Source organism: Primulina tabacum, chromosome 14 (genome assembly GCF_025594145.1).
Source record: "Primulina tabacum isolate GXHZ01 chromosome 14, ASM2559414v2, whole genome shotgun sequence".
NCBI classification, from domain to species: domain Eukaryota; kingdom Viridiplantae; phylum Streptophyta; class Magnoliopsida; order Lamiales; family Gesneriaceae; genus Primulina; species Primulina tabacum.
In genome coordinates this window covers 707,713-727,815 of record NC_134563.1, presented here as the reverse complement: position 1 = coordinate 727,815, position 20,103 = coordinate 707,713, and the positions used below count along the sequence as shown (strand labels likewise).

The 20,103-nt window shown below is 36.6% G+C and overlaps 1 protein-coding gene and 1 pseudogene across 1 annotated transcript; one reads left to right on the top strand and one right to left on the bottom strand.

Annotated features, from left to right (window-relative positions):
* Window positions 1–14,424: 14,424 nt before the first annotated feature.
* LOC142525391 (heat shock cognate 70 kDa protein-like) lies at window positions 14,425–16,934 on the top strand (annotated as a pseudogene).
* A 702-nt stretch (window positions 16,935–17,636) lies between these two features.
* On the bottom strand, window positions 17,637–19,739 carry LOC142525278 (heat shock 70 kDa protein 4-like). The gene is made up of 2 exons (XM_075629514.1): window positions 19,393–19,739; window positions 17,637–19,252 (listed from the first exon to the last, which is right to left on the bottom strand). The coding sequence occupies exons 1-2, from the start codon at window positions 19,736–19,738 to the stop codon at window positions 17,868–17,870; spliced, it is 1,731 nt and encodes a 576-aa protein (XP_075485629.1). The 5' UTR covers window position 19,739; the 3' UTR covers window positions 17,637–17,867.
* Between the last annotated feature and the right edge of the window lie 364 nt (window positions 19,740–20,103).

Here is a 20,103-nt window from a genome sequence, read left to right as displayed (position 1 = left end):
TAATTATTCCACTTAATATATAATTAATAATCTAACAAATGCTAATTAATTCTCATTACAATATACATTGATTGTAGTAACTTATATAACTTCAAGAATAAAATGTACTTCTATATTAATTTTCTAAAAAATTCATCTTTATACTACCTTTAAATGTTTTATCATTTTAATTTCCTCTCTACATATTATTTTATTATTTTAATGCAATTTTGTAATTATATTTTTAGTATAGTTTCTAATTAAGTAAAATATTATAGTATCACAAGACGATATATGAACAAAATAATTATATATGCAATACTAGAATAACATAATAAGTATATAATAATATAATAATATGAATTTAATATTAACATATTTTATAGTTTTTTAAATAAGAATTGAAAGTAAATAGTTTTAAAAATTATTTAGGATAATTTATATCAATAACTATGAATGTTAATATATTAATAAAATCATAAAATAGGAATCTCTTAGAAGAAATCGGAGAATTTAACTATAGTAAAAAAATTTATATTGATCAAATCTATTTTTTCTTTCAAGTGATATAATAAATATCCATATGAAAATTTTATAATGTAATGTACATATAATTTTGATTTTGATTTTAAAAGATAATAAAAATTTAAAAAAATTGAAAATCTGAAGAAAAAAATATTAATTATAACAAATTTATATATTATAGGCATGATTATTTAATTAAATTGTACAACTAAAAAGTTACATGCTTATGCTCGTCAAAATCAATCATCAATCAAAACACTAAATATGTAATGTATGAAAAAGAGACATTAATAAGCAATTAAAGACATGGAAGTTATTTTCTACTATAAAAATATATATATATGTGACATGATCCTTATAATAAATATAAATTATAATAATCATTTATTAATATTTGTCAAAATATTAGAGTTTTTATATATGATGTTTTAATATTTTTATTTAATTATTTTGAAATCAAACTAACTAATTCAACAAATAAAAAATAACATTTTTTACAAAAATTTAATTTTTGGTTATATTTCAAATTTTTATTGTGAAAATCATATTGATAGTTTAAACTTTATATTTAATAATTATTTTATGATTTTATTTGATATTTACCATATAATCTTATTTAAATGTGTATTTCATTACATATGCTGGTTTATTTATTATTTTAAAATTTTATTTAAAAAGAAATTAATAGTCATCAATATAGTGTATAAAAGATCGATTCTGATATAAAATTAATTATATGTGATATAAAATTCTAAAATTAAAATGTAAAAAAATTACGTAGGATGTTAAATATTATTTAAAATGAATATTGTGTTATATTTTATTATCAATATTATTATTTCATTAGTTTTGATATTGTTTTGATGAGACACGAATTTCTACTGTAAAAAAATATATGACATAATCCTTATAATAAATATAAATTATAATGATAATAGATTAGCATTTGTCAACAAATAAAAATTGTAACGCCCCGAAAATTTAAAAGTTCACGCAAACCACATGCACGCAGTTATTAAATTCTCCTGTATTTTAATTGCATTAATTAATTATGTTGTGCATATTTGCATGTTTAAAATTATATTTTTCTACATGGTTGCATTAAAAGGTATTTTTAAAGGTTATTCGAGTGACGATCGAGGAACGGGGACCGATGGCTGAAAAATGTAAAATGTTTTTATTAAATAATTATTTTTAATTATTTAAAAATATGGTTGATGCTTTTTAGTATTTTTGAAAATAAGGGGTTTTGAGGTGATTTTATACGCCGGGACGAAAATTTTATCGATGTTGGCTTTTCAACAAAATGCGAGCTTTTTGGCAAACCCGGCTAATAAATTCACAAATTTATTTAAACAAAAACTTTGTTAATATTTTATTTAAATCCTAATTAGACTAATGGGCCTAATTTAATGGCTTATTAGGCCTAAGACCCAATAGTAAACTAATTAGTATTTAAAGTGTTAAAAAACCTTAAACCCTTCACTTTTTGCAATTGTAACTCACGGCCACACTTTTTATTTGTGAAAAAATTCTCTCCACACACACGGCACACATACACAGCTTTTTGGAAGGATTTTTCGAAAGGTGCAAGGTAGAAGCAAGCCAACGTTCCGTTACGTTCTTCTGTCATCAACTTATATTCGTGCGTAAATTACGCAAAGGCACGCCATACATCTCCTTTTCTCATCCATCATACCATATTATTGTTTTAATTATTGTATACATGAAGAACATGGGTTTACTTTTCAGAATTTTCGGAATATTATTGCATGTACACCTTGGGAAACTTGGGATTTTGATGTAAAATTCATAAATTGATTACGTTAGTGGGGCTGCCATGAACTTAGGTGGGAACAACTGGTGTTTATGCATGATTTAGAGTCCTAGCACCCTCACCTTAAACACCAAAATCGCAGCAAACAAGGAACAAACAAACTGGAACCAATTTTCTGTTATGGGGAAGGTGTGGCACGTTTTTGGGGCAAAGCTTAGCATGGCTTGGTTCGGCTGGGGCCAGGGCTAGCTAGGGTCAGGTATGAGTCGAGTGAAGAGTCCTAGCCACGCTAGGACTCGAGACCATGGGCTGGGGAGGAGTCCGTTCCAAGGAGAACTCCACCCGAGAGCATGCAGTAGAACAGCGCAGGTCTCAGCTCACGCAGGGAGGAGAGCGGGCTTGGCCAGGGGCTTTGGGGCGAACCAGGCTAGGTCCTTAGGGTCCTAGGATGATGGGCACGGGTCGGGCCAGGGGCTGGGACGGATGGGTTGGCTGCTGGTCCAAGGAACGAGAGGAAAGTGCATGACAGAAAGCTTGGGCGTGAGGTGCTGTCAAGATGCAAGGGTTCGCTGCTCGGGTCTGGGGGCTTGGGTTGGTCTGGGCAGGGGCTGGGCGTGGTCCAGGGAAGTTTAGGGTCATGAGAGGCCAAGTGGTTCACGGCTGGAGGTGTCCTAGGTTGGCTAGGAGTCCTAGAAGCACATGAGTCTCACGCACACACACATGCAGATTTTGGGTGAGTTTCCAGCAGGCTTTTGAGCGGGCCAGGGCCGGGTTTTTTGGGCTGGTCTTGCACAGTAGGGTCTCTAGATGGGTTGGCTAGGTTTTGGTTCAATGTGGCTCGGGCGTGGCTCGGGTAAATTAGGAGATGGCTCGGTGTGTTCGTCGAAGGGTCAAAAACGAGACTAATTAAGCCAAAATTGATTCCATGGGTCCACGGGGGTGGCTCATGACATGGAATGGTAGAATAAATAATAAAAAGGCTATATTAAAAATTTGGGATCAAAATAACGAGTTTTGGATTTATTCGGGATTTAATCGCCACATAAAACGCTAATTAAATAACTAATTGAAACACCTAGTTTTAAGCCTTATAAAATTATGAAAAATTAGGGTTAAGCTTAAATAATTATTAGAAGTCTAAGTTTTTAATTTGGAAATTTTATGTTAAGGTTTGGTTTAATTTGGGATTAAAACGTGTTAATACATCTTAATTAAAGATTAAATTAAAAGTCATAGATTTAAGCCAAATAAAATTATGGGAAAATTCATGTAAGCTTAAATAATTATTTGGGACATGTTAAAGTCATGAACTCAAGAAAAAAGTCGGAAACGTAAAATGTCGAGTCCAGGGGTAAAACGGTCTTTTTACACCGGGAAATTAGTAAAGGTCATGGCAGTGCCCTAAATGCTATTTTTATCAAAATATGATTATTTTTAAATGTTTATGAATTGTTCATGATTAAATGATGATTTTTAAATGTTTAAGGGATTTTTATGATTTAAGAAGACATTTAAAATACATGTTGCATGCTTGGTTTCAAAAAATGAAAAACGTAATGATATTCATGATTTTTCTAAAGTGATGTGAATGAAAAATGTTGAAGGATGTGAAATAATTGTGACTAATTCGTTAATGTTGGCGACGTCGCGAGGGTTATGGTCCCAGTGGGAGCCCGACGATCGTGTTTCCATCATTGCGAATATGTGGTAACGGTTTTGTGGTAACGGAAGAATGGAAATATCGTGAGGGAAAAAGGCCCCAGAGGGAGCCCATTTATGGGAAAAGACCCCAGAGGGAGCCCCGACGATCGTATTTCTATTCGAATCATGATAGGCCAGGGCCCAGTTGACCGGTGAGAGTGTTGCTGGTGTCCCCCGCCGCCCAGTACTGTGGTTTTATGTAGATGGATCCATCGACCCTCATGAGCATGATCAGGAAAGTCACAATTAACGATCTGAATTCAACAAAAGAAAAGAGAAAAAGAAAAGGAAAATGTTCATGATCATGTTAAAGGTTTTATGTCATGTCATGTTGAGGAAAAAAGAAAAAGTTAAGGTTTATGATTGCATGTCATGAAAAAGTATTTTATGAAAATGTTTATGTTTAAAGTTTTATGCATCATGAAAATGTTTACGAAAATGTTTATGTTTATGCATCTTCATGAAAACGATATTTTAAGTACATGTATTTTTCACTGTTATATGTTATCTGTATTACGTAGTACTTGGTATAAAGATTATGGTGTGTTGAGTCTTTAGACTCACTAGGTGTGATGGATGCAGGTTATCATGATAATGCTAATGGAGGTCTTGATGGTTGATCCGACTGGACTGAGGGTGCATATGACCCGAGGACCGACGCTAGTTTCCGCATATATGTTATGATTTATGTTAAAAGATTTTATGACTTTTATCATGAGTATGAGTGATTTTTGAGAGGTTATAGTATGAGCTATACTTTTCAAATGTTATTTTTAGATTTAGAAAAATGTTAGTTGGTTGTTTATTTTAAAATGATTTCAAAAATATTTTATGAAATTTTATGGTTCGGCCGAATGCCATGTGAGGTTTTAAAAAAAAAATTCTAGTACTTTTTAAGAAAACGAATAGGCAGATGTTTCAAAAATAATAACATTTTTTATGAAAATTTATTCTTTTTGTTATATTTCAAATTTTTATGTGAAAATCATGCCGATAGTTTAAAATTTATATTTAATAATTATTCTATGAGTTTATTTGATTTTACTTGATATTTACTATATAATCTTATTTAAATATGTATTTCATTACATATGTTTATTTATTTATTATTTTAAAATTATATTTAACAAGAAATTAATAGTCATCAATGTATTCTACAAAAGATCGATTCTGATATAAAATTAATTATCTATACTATAGATGTAAGGCCCGAGAATTTTATCCTATTAATCTGAAATGATTTGGGGATAATTGACATGTTTATAGACGGGAAGGATCGGACCGAGAAAGACGAGAAATGCATGAAAATGTGCGAGGAACAGTAGCCCTCGCGCATATGCGCAGCACAGATGCGCGCATATGCGCGACGTGGGCAGAGGACCACGCGCATATGCGCGAAGTGAGTCGCGCATATGCGCGAGCCTGTACAAGCGAAAGATCCTTCGCGAGGACAGAACACCTCGCGCATATGCGCGAGAAGGGGCGCGCATATGCGCGAGGCAAGTATTTGGGGTGATTGCCGAGACAGTAAGTCTCGCGCATATGCGCGAGACATGACACGCATATGCGCGAGCAGGTGTATTCAGGAATGCCGAGTCCAGAGAGTTGGGCGCATATGCGCGGAAATGTGTCGCGCATATGCGCCAGCAGTTGGAAAGACACGCGCCGAGACTTAAGGTCTCGCGCATATGCGCCGGTTGATATCGCGCATATGCGCGAGACGTGTTGCGTGAAGAATGTGCCATTTGCCTTCTTGCATGTTAGTGTATGTATATATATATATATATATATATATATGCACGAATTCTTCAGAAAATTGAGGAATGAAAAATCGAGAAAGGGCCGAAGAAAGGGAAAGAAAATCCTTACGCCTTTTGTGAGAAATCCGTCTATCTGATTTTGAATCCGACTTCGGTATTGAGTTCCTATCGACGTAGGCTACAACTGGACGTAAGTTTTGCTACGTTTTGATATGATTTTAAATTATGGTATTGTCAAAATCTGATATGATTCTTATATGATGTTCTGGTCATGTTAGACATCGTATAATCGAAACCGGACTGAAGAATAAATACCATATGGAATTGTTATGATTTTCGGAGTTGTTTTGGAATCGATTTGATATCAGAATTGAATTATTACCGATTATGAGATGTTAGAATTTATATCTGACTGAGATGTGATGTCAGATTCGTACGGTGGTTGATTATAAGTTATTGGAATTAGTATATACTGGTGTGGTATCACCGGTATCGCAAGATTGTACTGTTGTACCGTCAGAATTTGATAAGACGGGGATGTTTTGATTTGAATAGAATATTGATACAGTATATTGATATTGTCATTGCCAGATTGAACATTGACAGACTTTGAGTCGAGACTTCGATTGTATCAGAGCGACAGCAAGAAAGGTATAAATTAATGTTGAGTTGGGATTGCACAACTCGAGTGAGGTTTGACTCGAGTTTCCCTAAATCACATACTTAGTTTATTACATTGACATTTGTAATTGATGATATTGATGTTTGTAGTCTATTGATTTATAGCCACTGCATGTATTGACTGCTGATTCGCCAGTCATTGGCTGATTCGCCAAGTCACCGGCTGATTCGTCTAGTTATCGACTGATTCGTCTAAACTTTGGCTGATTCGCTTAATCACTAGCTGATTCGACTAGTTATTGGCTGATTCGCTTAATTCTTGACTGATTCGTCAATTCTGCGGCTGTTTCGCCCAGACACTGGATATATGAATTATATCGATGTCGTTTAGGGTTGATTCATTCCTATCGACTGAGATTCGATATAATTAACAATATCCAGACATTGGGATCCCTAGGTTAGAGATGAGTCAAGTCTGAGACGACGCGTTATTTGAGTCGAGTCTGTGATGACATGTTGATTTATAGTGTTTATATCATTCATGTTGGTTGAGTTGCTACATGTTAATGATATCTTATTTATGCGTTTATATATGTTTTTATATGATTGCATGTTTACATTGTTTATACTGGGATTTATTCTCACCGGAGTTATCCGGCTGTTGTCTTGTTTTGTATGTGTGCATGACAACAGGTGGGACAGGTTCAGGGTTGAGAAGATGAAGAGAGATCGTTATTAGAGTGGAGGCTCCGGACTTGGATTAGAGATAGGGTTGGAAACTTGATATTAGCTGTTAAACCTTAGTTGAATAAATGTATGTGGTACAGGACTTGTACTTTTATACTGAGATGTATATATGTTTTATTTCACTACGTTCCGCCTTTTAAAAAAAAAATTTAGACCATGTTTTATAATTGATTAATTAGTCCCAATTATGATTAAGAACATGATTAGCGTTCGGGTCCCCACAACAGGTGGTATCAGAGCGTTAGATCCTTTAGATTGAGATAGATAGAAGCTATTGAGCGGGGTAGATTGAATTTTCTTTCCTTGCTTGTGATTGCTAGCATGATACTATGATTTACTGCTTTATATAATACATGTTACTTGACTTATCTGATTTGATTATGTAATATGTATTATTGGGAACGAATCTGAACCGATCCTCGATCAGCAGTAAGATGATCGAAGGAGAGAACTGAAGTGAAACATGTTTATTGGATTGGGTTACTAATCCATTTGATTATCAGATATGCCTCCTCGAAGAATACCAGAACAGGGTAGCACATCGAATCCTCCAATGGATGTGACAGCAACTCCGATGGAAAAATTATTGAAAAGATTCCAGTCATTCAAACCGCCAATCCTGAAAGGAACAGAGACTTCGGTTGACTGTGAAAGTTGGTTGAATGACATAGAAATGTTGTTTGATTCGTTGGAATATACAGATGAACGACGAGTTCGGCTGATTGGACACCAGTTGCAGGACATTGCAAAGAACTAGTGGGTTACGATGAAGAGGGCCTTGGAGCATCGAGGTACGACTATTACTTGGGATGTATTTAAAACTGAGTTTTATCAAAGATTTTTCCCAGTATCGTACAGAAAAGACAAGGGGGCGGAATTTGCCAATTTGAGACAGGGTCAGCTGAATATTGAAGAATATGTGACCAAGTTCTCTACCTTGTTGAAATTTGCTCCCCATGTGGCTGGAAATGACGAAGCCGTTGCTGATCAGTTCATCAATGGCTTGAATCCTGATATATTTACATTGGTGAACACAGGGCGACCGAATAACTTTGCTGATGCTATGAATAGAGCAAAGGGCGCTGAAGCGGGCCTGATAAGGCAGAGAGGAGCTGCAGATGTTCCTTCCGCACCGAGACCACAGCAACCACCTCCCCGATTCGAGAGTGATAGTAGCAGTGGTGGAAAGAAAGATTTTCTGAAGGCTAGAGGAAAGCAGTTTAAGAAATTTGGCGCCAGTTCTTCTAGCTTCAGTGGTTCCAAACAGAGTTATACTGGAACTTACTGCGGAAATTGTGGAGGGAGCCATTCCACTGAGCAATGCCAAGGAGTACTTGGTAGTTGCCACTTCTGCAAACAACAGGGACATTTTGCCAGAGTGTGTCCACAGAAGGGTTCTCAAAGATCCCAGGGAGCCGAATCATCTGGATCAGCGGCACAGTGGAGTAGACGATCAGCTGCTGTTCCTTCATTTCAGCCAGCACCATCTCAGTCACAGCAGAGGCCAGGAGGAAGCCAGACAGTTGGCCAGCCTCCTAGACAGCAGGCCAGAGTATTTGCTTTGACCGAGGAGCAGGCTCAGGAAGCACCAGATGATGATGTTGCAGGTAACTGTTCTTGATGTAGTTATCCTGCTTTTGTATTAATGAATAGGGATGCTTCCCCTACGTTTATTTTGAACGATTTGCATTGAGTCATGCATTACCTGTTGAGTCTTTATCTACTGTAGTGTATCTCTTTATCGGTTAGGGAGAGTTTTTATATCAGTGAATTCTGTAAAATATCGTATACTACAGTAGGATGAGAATGAGATTGAGTTAGATCGTGTGGTAGCTTGTATTGTACTAGTGTTGTCTGGTTTTGAGACTGCATTACTGATATTGATATGCTGACCAAGTACAGAGCTACCCTAGATTAGTTCCAGAAGATGGTGAGAATCGGACCTGAGATGGCCAAGGGATGAATAGTGTACGATAAGGATTCTAGATTGAGAATTCTTTTGATAATTCATACTATCTATTGCTCGATTATTACAGAAAGGAACAGAGGGACTCCTTATGTATTCAGTTGATTTACTGAAGTTGAGTCTATCATTGGCTGATTTACCAATGATAAGAAAGTTAATAATGTTTTCCCCAATAAGACTTCTGATTCGATTCCAATCAGAGAGATTGATTTTTAGCCTTGAATTGATATCAGAAACAGATTGCATCCTGATTGAGACAGATTGCATTCAGGGTGAGTTATATTTGAAGATGATGTATCTGTTGAATTTAGCAGAATTAAACCGGAATTATTTGACCAAGGTGGATATCAGTGTCAAACATTTGCGGTTTATGAGTTTGGCAGATCAGTACCGATGAGTGATGTTTTGAATCTGATTGAAGCTTGCTGTTGTTTTGAATCCGTGTTTGAATCAGGTAAGTAATACTGTATTGTATATGAATAACCAATCTGTTGTTCCAGATGTGCCGAATTTAAAATGATAAATATTGCCAGACAGTGTGCAATAACTTATTTAGTATGCATTTTGATAGCTGAAAAGGTGTTGATAGAAACAGATGAGAGTAGATGTGACAGAGTTTGTACTGGAATGTCTAATTACCTACAGATAAAGACAGAAAGATAGAAACCAGGAGATGGGTTATACAGATTATTGATACTTAAACAGAAATGGGAGTACATTTCTATAGATTGGTGACGAAACTATCGAAATCTTCCTAAGACTGTGACGCGATGTGATTATGATTATAATTGACAGAATGCTTGAATCTGCATATATTCTGTGTACAGGATGATGTACACCTAAGATCAGACGATCAAGAGTTATGTCAGAAGAGTGATTAGACTGCATTGAATACCAAAATTGACTATATCATACCATGATTTTTGGTTGATTCTGTATTTTTGGCACAATATACCATAAACTCCTTCACCTATCGTCTATAGATTGACGGATAGTCGGAGTAAACTATCCGGATACTGGAGAATATCCAAGAACTGTAATGCGGGATTTTAGCACTAGTTGACATGATTTATTGTCATTTATAAATTATCGTACAACCACAGCTATCAGACGAGTATTGAAATGACTTCTTTCGAAGCGTTGTACGGAATGAAATGTTGATCCCCTCTTTATTGGGATGATATCTCTGAGGTTCCTGAGATCGGACCTGGCATGATCAGAGATATGATTGAAAAAGTGAAGCTGATTCAAAAGAGAATGAAGGCAGCCCAAGACAGACAAGCCAATTATGCCAATGTCCGACGACGACCGTTGGTATTTGAGGCTGGTGACTGAGTATTTTTGAAAATTTCACCTTTCAGAGGAGTTGTTCACCTTTCAAAGGAGTTGTCAGATTTGGCAAGAAAGGGAAACTATCTCCATGATATATTGGGCCGTACGAGATTTTGAGAAGATAGGAGATCGTGCCTATCGACTAGCTTTAATTGCCTTCATTATATGGGATACAGGACGTTTTTCATGTTTGTTCTTGCGAAAATACCTGTCTGATGCTTCACATGTCATCCAACCAAATGAGGTCGAGTTGGATGAGACATTGAGTATTTTGAAAAAGCCAATTCCGATTCTTGATCGGAAGGAAAAGTAGCTTAGAACGAAGATTATTCCACTTGTGAAAGTTCGGTGGAGTTAACATGGTATTGAAAAAGCTACTTGGGAAACTGAATCTGATATGAGACAGAGGTTCCCAGTTTTATGTCACTAAGGTGAGTGGTTTACTTAACTTCTTCTATATACCTTCTTATGATATGATTAATTGCTTGTGATTTCGAGGACGAAATCATATCTTAGGGGGGGAGAAATGTAAGGCCCGAGAATTTTATCCTATTAATCTGAAATGATTTGGGGATAATTGACATGTTTATAGACGGGAAGGATCGGACCGAAAAAGACGAGAAATGCATGAAAATGTGCGAGGAACAGTAGCCCTCGCGCATATGCGCAGCACAGATGCGCGCATATGCGCGACGTGGGCAGAGGACCTCGCGCATATGCGCGAAGTGAGTCGCGCATATGCGCGAGCCTGTACAAGCGAAAGATCCTTCGCGAGGGCAGAACACTTCGCGCATATGCGCGAGAAGGGGCGCGCATATGCGCGAGGCAAGTATTTGGGTGATTGCCGAGACAGTAAGTCTCGCGCATATGCGCGAGACATGACACGCATATGCGCGAGCAGGTGTATTCAGGAATGCCGAGTCCAGAGAGTTGGGCGCATATGCGCGGAAATGTGTCGCGCATATGCGCCAGCAGTTGGAAAGACACGCGCCGAGACTTAAGGTCTCGCGCATATGCGCCGGTTGATATCGCGCATATGCGCGAGACGTGTTGCGTGAAGAATGTGCCATTTGCCTTCTTGCATGTTAGTGTATGTATATATATATATATATATATATATATGCACGAATTCTTCAGAAAATTGAGGAATGAAAAATCGAGAAAGGGCCGAAGAAAGGGAAAGAAAATCCTTACGCCTTTTGTGAGAAATCCGTCTATCTGATTTTGAATCCGACTTCGGTATTGAGTTCCTATCGACGTAGGCTACAACTGGACGTAAGTTTTGCTACGTTTTGATATGATTTTAAATTATGGTATTGTCAAAATCTGATATGATTCTTATATGATGTTCTGGTCATGTTAGACATCGTATAATCGAAACCGGACTGAAGAATAAATACCATATGGAATTGTTATGATTTTCGGAGTTGTTTTGGAATCGATTTGATATCAGAATTGAATTATTACCGATTATGAGATGTTAGAATTTATATCTGACTGAGATGTGATGTCAGATTCGTACGGTGGTTGATTATAAGTTATTGGAATTAGTATATACTGGTGTGGTATCACCGGTATCGCAAGATTGTACTGTTGTACCGTCAGAATTTGATAAGACGGGGATGTTTTGATTTGAATAGAATATTGATACAGTATATTGATATTGTCATTGCCAGATTGAACATTGACAGACTTTGAGTCGAGACTTCGATTGTATCAGAGCGACAGCAAGAAAGGTATAAATTAATGTTGAGTTGGGATTGCACAACTCGAGTGAGGTTTGACTCGAGTTTCCCTAAATCACATACTTAGTTTATTACATTGACATTTGTAATTGATGATATTGATGTTTGTAGTCTATTGATTTATAGCCACTGCATGTATTGACTGCTGATTCGCCAGTCATTGGCTGATTCGCCAAGTCACCGGCTGATTCGTCTGGTTATTGGCTGATTCGTCTAGTTATCGACTGATTCGTCTAAACTTTGGCTGATTCGCTTAATCACTAGCTGATTCGACTAGTTATTGGCTGATTCGCTTAATTCTTGACTGATTCGTCAATTCTGCGGCTGTTTCGCCCAGACACTGGATATATGAATTATATCGATGTCGTTTAGGGTTGATTCATTCCTATCGACTGAGATTCGATATAATTAACAATATCCAGACATTGGGATCCCTAGGTTAGAGATGAGTCAAGTCTGAGACGACGCGTTATTTGAGTCGAGTCTGTGATGACATGTTGATTTATAGTGTTTATATCATTCATGTTGGTTGAGTTGCTACATGTTAATGATATCTTATTTATGCGTTTATATATGTTTTTATATGATTGCATGTTTACATTGTTTATAATGGGATTTATTTTCACCGGAGTTATCCGGCTGTTGTCTTGTTTTGTATGTGCATGACAACAGGTGGGACAGGTTCAGGGTTGAGAAGATGAAGAGAGATCGTGATTAGAGTGGAGGCTCCGGACTTGGATTAGAGATAGGGTTGGACACTTGATATTAGCTGTTAAACCTTAGTTGAATAAATGTATGTGGTACAGGACTTGTACTTTTATACTGAGATGTTTATATGTTTTATTTCACTACGTTCCGCCTTTTAAAAAAAAAATTTAGACCATGTTTTATAATTGATTAATTAGTCCCAATTATGATTAAGAAAATGATTAGCGTCCGGGTCCGCACAATAGAATTCTAAAAACAAAAGGTAAAAAAATTCTGTAGAATGTTAAATATTATTTAAATTGAATAGTATGATTTATATTTTATTATCAATATTATTATTTCATTAGTTTTGATATTACTTTGATGAGTTAGTCACAAGTATTTTAAATATATAATTATTTGTTCTTACTATGATTCACTTATGTGAATTATGATTTATGCATTGATAAAAACCATAATTTATTTGATTTTTAGGTTATTATGCCTTATACGTGGTGTTTAGATATATATTTTTAAATTTTATTGAAAGTATTATGCTCATTATATTTTGTAATATAACATAAAATCAACATCTTGATTTTTAATTGGGAAACAATTTTGAAATTAATTTACATAGATTCTTAATTAATTTATTCATCTAATACGATTAGAGATTAAACCCAGATAAATAACAAAATTATTCAAATTCTTTTTTTAGAAAATCAAAATTTTAATTTTTATTATATAATTGATATTTACATGTATCACACGTGCTTCATGCTTGTACTTATAAAATTTTGAATAATGGAAAAAAAATTTCAATTGTGAACAGACATATTACCCTTCATATATTTACTTATTCTCATTATCAATTGATACAAGTGATACTTTCATATTTTGTCTATTAATTAATAATTAATACTAATTAGTCACATTTTACTGTTATGGTTTTGTGCCAATTAATACAAATTAGCAACATTTTACGATTATGATTTTGTACTTTTGACTTTCTCTCATTGCCTTTGTTAATTATAATATTTAATTATGGCATACTGCATTCTATTTCTTTTATTTTTTTGAAAAAAATTTTATTTTATTATATATATCTATAAAAGTGTTGATGATGATCCATATAGATTTTAAAAAAAAAAAAAAAAACAAATAACATATGTTGAACAACATGGTGTGACTTCATTTGAAAGTGTTGATGCAACATTAAGAAGATCTATTGGAATTAAGATATCATCAATTTCAAGTGATTATATTTTGTATATAGAATGAACTGGTTATTTATTTTGGAGCGAAAATGATTTTGAGATGTTTTCACAAACCATAAGCTTTTGAAATCTAATTTGTGGTAATGCTATGAATGATAAAGAACTCAATAGATCTTATTAGACAACATTGAACAATTTTAGTCTAGACTCATTGCTAAGGAATTCACTAAGTTTCGAAATCAATTTTTTTTTTTTTACAAGAAGTTTGATCAAGTGCTAGTTAGGGTCGTATATGTTTGGTTATGTTGTACCACTTCCATCGGACTATTCTTTGTAATGTCAAACTCTTGCGCACTCCATGTTTTGCAACAAACCAACACAAATATGATTGGTGTGATAAAATATTTAAAAAGGTTGAGGCATGTTTAGATTCCGTGGATCGATATATATATTACTTGTTCTTTTATATAATTACAGACTCTTTTTGGTATTCCTAGAGATTGGAGATGCAATACCCAAGTCAACTTGTTTGATGGATCTGAATGTTTCAAAATGCAAAATTTAAATAAAATAATTGGCAGACGAGGAATCCAACAAGTTTCTTTATGTTATTATAATCCACAAAAGTCAAGTAGCCTTCAGGAAAGAGAGAAGAGATCATTCGAATTAGGATTATTGTACAGAAGATTAACCATGGCTGGAAACAGCCAAGGACCCGCCATTGGAATCGAGATTTGGGCACCACTTATTCATGCGTTGCAGTGTGGCGGCACGATCGTGCTGAGAGCATACCCAATGATCAGGGCAACCGCACTACGCCTTCTTACGTAGCTTTCAACGACACCGAACGTCTCATTGGTGATGCCGCCAAGAATCTTGCGACCCGGAACCCAACCAACACCATTTTTGGTGAGAGAACGTTACTATTATTACCAGTTTGTTCATCGATATGAATATTTAGTATGTTTTTGGGTTTTCGTTTGTCCTGCTCATGTTTCTAAATGTTTTTAATGTGTTTCTATCAATGACAACTGAGTTCAGTATAAAATGGAGCATCATGCATCAAACTCAGTTGGTATAATCTCTTCACGACAAATGGAAAATTGATTTTGCAGATGCTAAGAGGTTGATCGGTCGGAGATTCAGCGACCCTTTGGTCCAGAGTGATAAGAAACTCTGGCCTTTCAAAGTCATTTCCGGCCCGGTCGATAAACCCGTGATTGTGGTTAACTACAAAGGCCAGGAGAAAAAGTTTGTGGCCGAAGAGATTTCTTCGATGGTCCTCACCAAGATGAAAGAAACGGCAGAAGCTTTTCTTGGTTTGACAGTAAAAAACGCAGTTATTACAGTGCCTGCCTATTTCAATGATTCCCAAAGGCAAGCCACCAAGGATGCTGGAATTATCTGCTGCAGCCATTGCATATAGTCTCGACAAAACAGTTCGCGGCTCTGGTGAAAAGAAAAATGTGCTGATTTTCGATCTTGGGGGTGGCACCTTCGATGTGTCACTTCTCACTGTGGAGAATAGTATGATTAAGGTTAAGGCCATCGCTGGTGACACCCATCTTGGGGGAGAGGATTTTGACAACCGAATGGTTAACCATTGTGTTGAAGAGTTCAAAAGAAAGCACAAAAATGATATAAGTGACCACCCCCGAGCATTGAGGAGGTTGAGGACATCATGTGAGAAGGCAAAGAGGAATCTATCTTCAGTGACAGAAACAACTATTGGAATTGATTGTTTGTATGACGGGAAAGATTTTGACTGTAAAATAACTCGTGCAAAATTTGAGGAACTCAATATGGATTTGTTTAAGAAATGCCTTGAACATGTTGAGAAGTGTTTGGAATGATGCCGAGATGGACAAGAAAAGTATCCACGAAGTGGTGCTGGTCGGCGGATCTACTAGAATCCCAAAGGTTCAACAAATGCTACAATATTTCTTTAATGGCAAAGAGCTGTGCAAGGGCATTCATCCTGATGAGGCTGTTGCTTCTGGTGCCGCGATTCAAGCAGCAATTTTATCTGGCCAGGGTAATGCAGAGGTTCGAGATATATTGTTATGCGAAGTCACTCCTTTGTCCCTAGGCGTGCATGTCCAAGGAGGCGCTATGAGTGTAATCATACCAAGAAACACTACTATTCCTACGAAGAAGGAGAAAATATTTGAGACATGTTCTTACACCAAAAGCTCGGCGCTGATCCAAGTGTTCGAGGGAGAAAGGGCGAGAACGGTTGATAACAATTTGTTGGGTAAATTCGAGCTCACCGACATTCCACCTGTTTCGAGGGGCGTACGTAGAATAGTCATCACCTTTAGTATCGACGCTAATGGGATCTTAGACGTTTCTGCCCAAGATCAAACATCTGGGAACAAAAAAAGCATGACAATCATCAATGACAAAGGCAGGTTATCTGTTGAAGAGATTGAGAGAATGCTGCGAGAAGCCGAGATTTATAAGGCCCAAGATGAGCAACATAGAAGGAGAGTTGAGGCCAAGAATGCTCTGGAAAATTATGTCTACGAAGTAAGGAGTAAAATCGAAAACAACATGAATTTTATTGCCGAATTGACATTTTCAGACAGGATGAAGATTAAAGTTGCCATTGACCTGGCTACCTTGTGGTTGGAAAGCAACCAACTTGTTAGAGAAAATCAATTCAAGGATAAAATGAATGAAGTAGAGAGCATTTGCGACCCCAGTCATTGCAAAGATGTCCTCAGTTTAATGAAGTTGGTTATGGTTGCTTATTCCATAAAATTGTATGTATTTTTAGTATTTTACTTCTGGTGGTATGTGCTTGGATTCATAATCTTTTGTAAATGTTATGTGATGTGTGGACATTTAACTTCACATGTAAAATAAGATAATTATGCAACATAAAAATGTTGCATAATAATTAATATGGGCTAAATCACGTAAGACTTTCTTTGTTGCCAGTTAATATATTATTATATAAAAAAATTAATTTATTTTTAATGACTGTTGACCAAATCTAATTCCTTGGAGGTAAGATGCATAGTACCTACATATTCTTGTTTGTGCCTATAGAACAAATTTTCTGTTTTCATATAAGTATTTTTATTCTTCTTTTATTTCATTAGGTACTAATTCATACTGCCCAAGGGAAAAACTGTTCTTATAGGTGATTTTGTAAATGATCATATTTTTATTCAGAAGCTTTCTTGTGATTTTCCTAAGCCTGAAAAATATGAGCAAACAAGAAAAATGGGGCTTAGAGTTTTTCTAGGCAAACTGTGTCCACCATTCGGGTTAAGGATGGTAAAAAGCTGTAATCGCTATTCGAGTGAAGTGACATAAACAAACATCTCCCCGTTAAAGGAGAGGCGTGAGAAAATCTCTCCATCCCCACCTCACCCCAATGTTATCTATGTATATACTACATATGAAGAGTGAAAAAGGTTCTATATAATATCCCAATCTTAATTAATTAGAACAAAATATCCAGAGTAAAGGATATGAGTTACAGAACTGTGTGTGTGTCTTTGAAATGGATGAATGAAATAATAAATGTATGTTTTGGTCATATGGTTTGAGAAAAAACAAACCTGTAGAAATAATTAAGATGGTTTAAAAACAAAGTACACAAGCAACTTGGCAAAAACCTCATAGAATGTGAATGAAGTAGAGTAGCTCCATCATAGGCGAGAATAATCACAAGAAAAGAAGTTCCACAAACTAGCTTAGCTATAAGAGAAAGATACTTCCACACAAAAATCTCTTTTGATTTTTCCTTGTTCTCAGTAGCGGCAGAGTGCCATAGTTCTTTATTTTTTTGATTTGTAACTATATACATTTACGAATTTCTTTGGCCATTCTCTCCATCTCAACCTTATCAAATCTGCCTTTAATACTGTTGATCGTGATGTTGTTTTTCCGACCGCTTGTTCTGTCTTCAGCAGAAACGTGCAGGATGCCATTAGCATCGATGTCGAAACAGACATTTAGATAAGGAACATGCTTTGGGGCAGGATGAATGCCTATAAGATCGAATTCGCCTAACAGAATGTTGTCAGTAGTTCTTGCACTTTCCCCTTGGTACACGGAGAAGGCGACATTCTTTTGGAAGTCGATGCCCGTTGTCAATCTCTTCTCCTTCTTGATAGGAAAGGTTGTGTTTCTTGGGATGACAACATCCATGACATCGCCTGAAAGCCGGATACCGAGAGACAGAGGTGTGACATCCAATAGTATCATGTCTCGAATCTCGGGGTCATCCATTCTCATTAGAGACGCCGCTTCAACTGCAGCACCATAAGCTATGGCCTCATCAGGGTTAATGCTTCTGCACAACTCCTTCCCATTGAAGAAATTTTGAAGCATTTGCCGCACCTTGGGAATTCTAGTGGATCCACCAACAAGTACCACGTCGTGGATGATTTTCTTGTCCACCTTGGCATCCTTCAAACACTTGTCGACATGGTTGATGCATTGATCAAATAAATCCATGTTCAACTCCTCAAACTTTGCACGGGTTAGTGTACGCTCGAAATCAATTCCATCGTACAAACAATCAATTGCTATGGTTGTATCTGTTGTGGTAGATAGATTCCGCTTTCCCCTCTCACAGGATGTCCTCAACCTTCTCAATGCTCGGGGGTTGTCTCTTATGTCCGTTTTATGCCTTCTCTTGAACTCTTGGACGAAATAGTTCACCACTCTATTGTCGAAATCTTCTCCTCCAAGGTGGGTGTCACCAGCAATAGCCTTGACCCGAAAGATACTGTTCTCTATGGTGAGAACAGACACATCGAAGGTACCACCTCCGAGGTCAAAAATAAGTACATTTTTCGTACCGACGTTGCTGTATTTTTTACTGATGCCATAGGCAATAGCTGCAGCAGTTGGTTCGACAATAATACGCAAGACGTTGAGCCCCGAAATGGTTCCAGCATCCTTGGTGGCCTGCCTTTGTGAATCATTAAAGTAGGCCGGCACCGTAATAACCGCATTTTTTACCTCGAACCCAAGAAAAGCTTCTGCCGTTTGCTTCATTTTGGCGAGGACCATTGCGGAGATCTCTTCAGCAGAAATTTGTTTATTTTCACCTTTGTAGGTAACCTCAACCATGGGCTTGTCATTGGCACCAGCAATAACCTTGAAAGGCCAAAGTTCCCGATCCCTCTGGACCAAAGGGTCGCTGAATCTTCGACCAATCAATCGCTTAGCATCTGCAGATTCAATTTTGTTGGAGAACAAAATAGAAATCACAAAATCATAATTTCAAACTCACCCTCGTGATATATGATATACAAACAGTCAAATGAATTACGAAAAAGAGAGAAAAAAATTATGAACCATAATATCTCACCAAAAACAGTGTTAGTGGGGTTCATGGCAACTACATTCTTGGCGGCATCGCCGATGAGACATTCGCTTTGCTTGAAAGCTACATAAGAAGGTGTGGTCCGGTTGCCCTGATCATTGGGTATGATCTCAACACGATCATGCCGCCACACCGCTACGCATGAATAAGTTGTGCCCAGATCAATTCCGATCGCCGTTCCTTCGGTTGTAGGAGCCATTGCGTAACAATACTCAAGAATGGTAGCTAAGTTTAACAAATGGGAGACCAAAAGATGAAGCGAAAGTCCAAGGTTTTTGTCGGATTGTGGTTCTTTGTCAGCATTTTGCTTTGAGAAGTCTAAAACACACATGCTGCCATCCGTTTATTAGTTTTGTCAAGAAATGTATCAGTCGTACATATAACGTTAGCATTATTAGAGTTGGTGTGTGGGATATTTTTTTTAACATTTCACCAAATTTCGTAAATTGTGGTGTTTTTTTTTTAAAAAAAAGATTGTGATATTAAGAAAGTCGTTGAAATAAATAAAAAATATTATTTTATCTGATATCCCGAGGGCCCCTAGGCCCGGATTACATCTTGGGAGGCCCGGATTACACCTTGGAGGCGAGAGCCCAAATGGAAGACAAGTCCATCAAGAGTCCAGGTATCTACCCTTGGCTCATCCCTAGCCCAAATGGAAGACAAGTCCATCAAAGGCCCAAGTATTCTCCTATA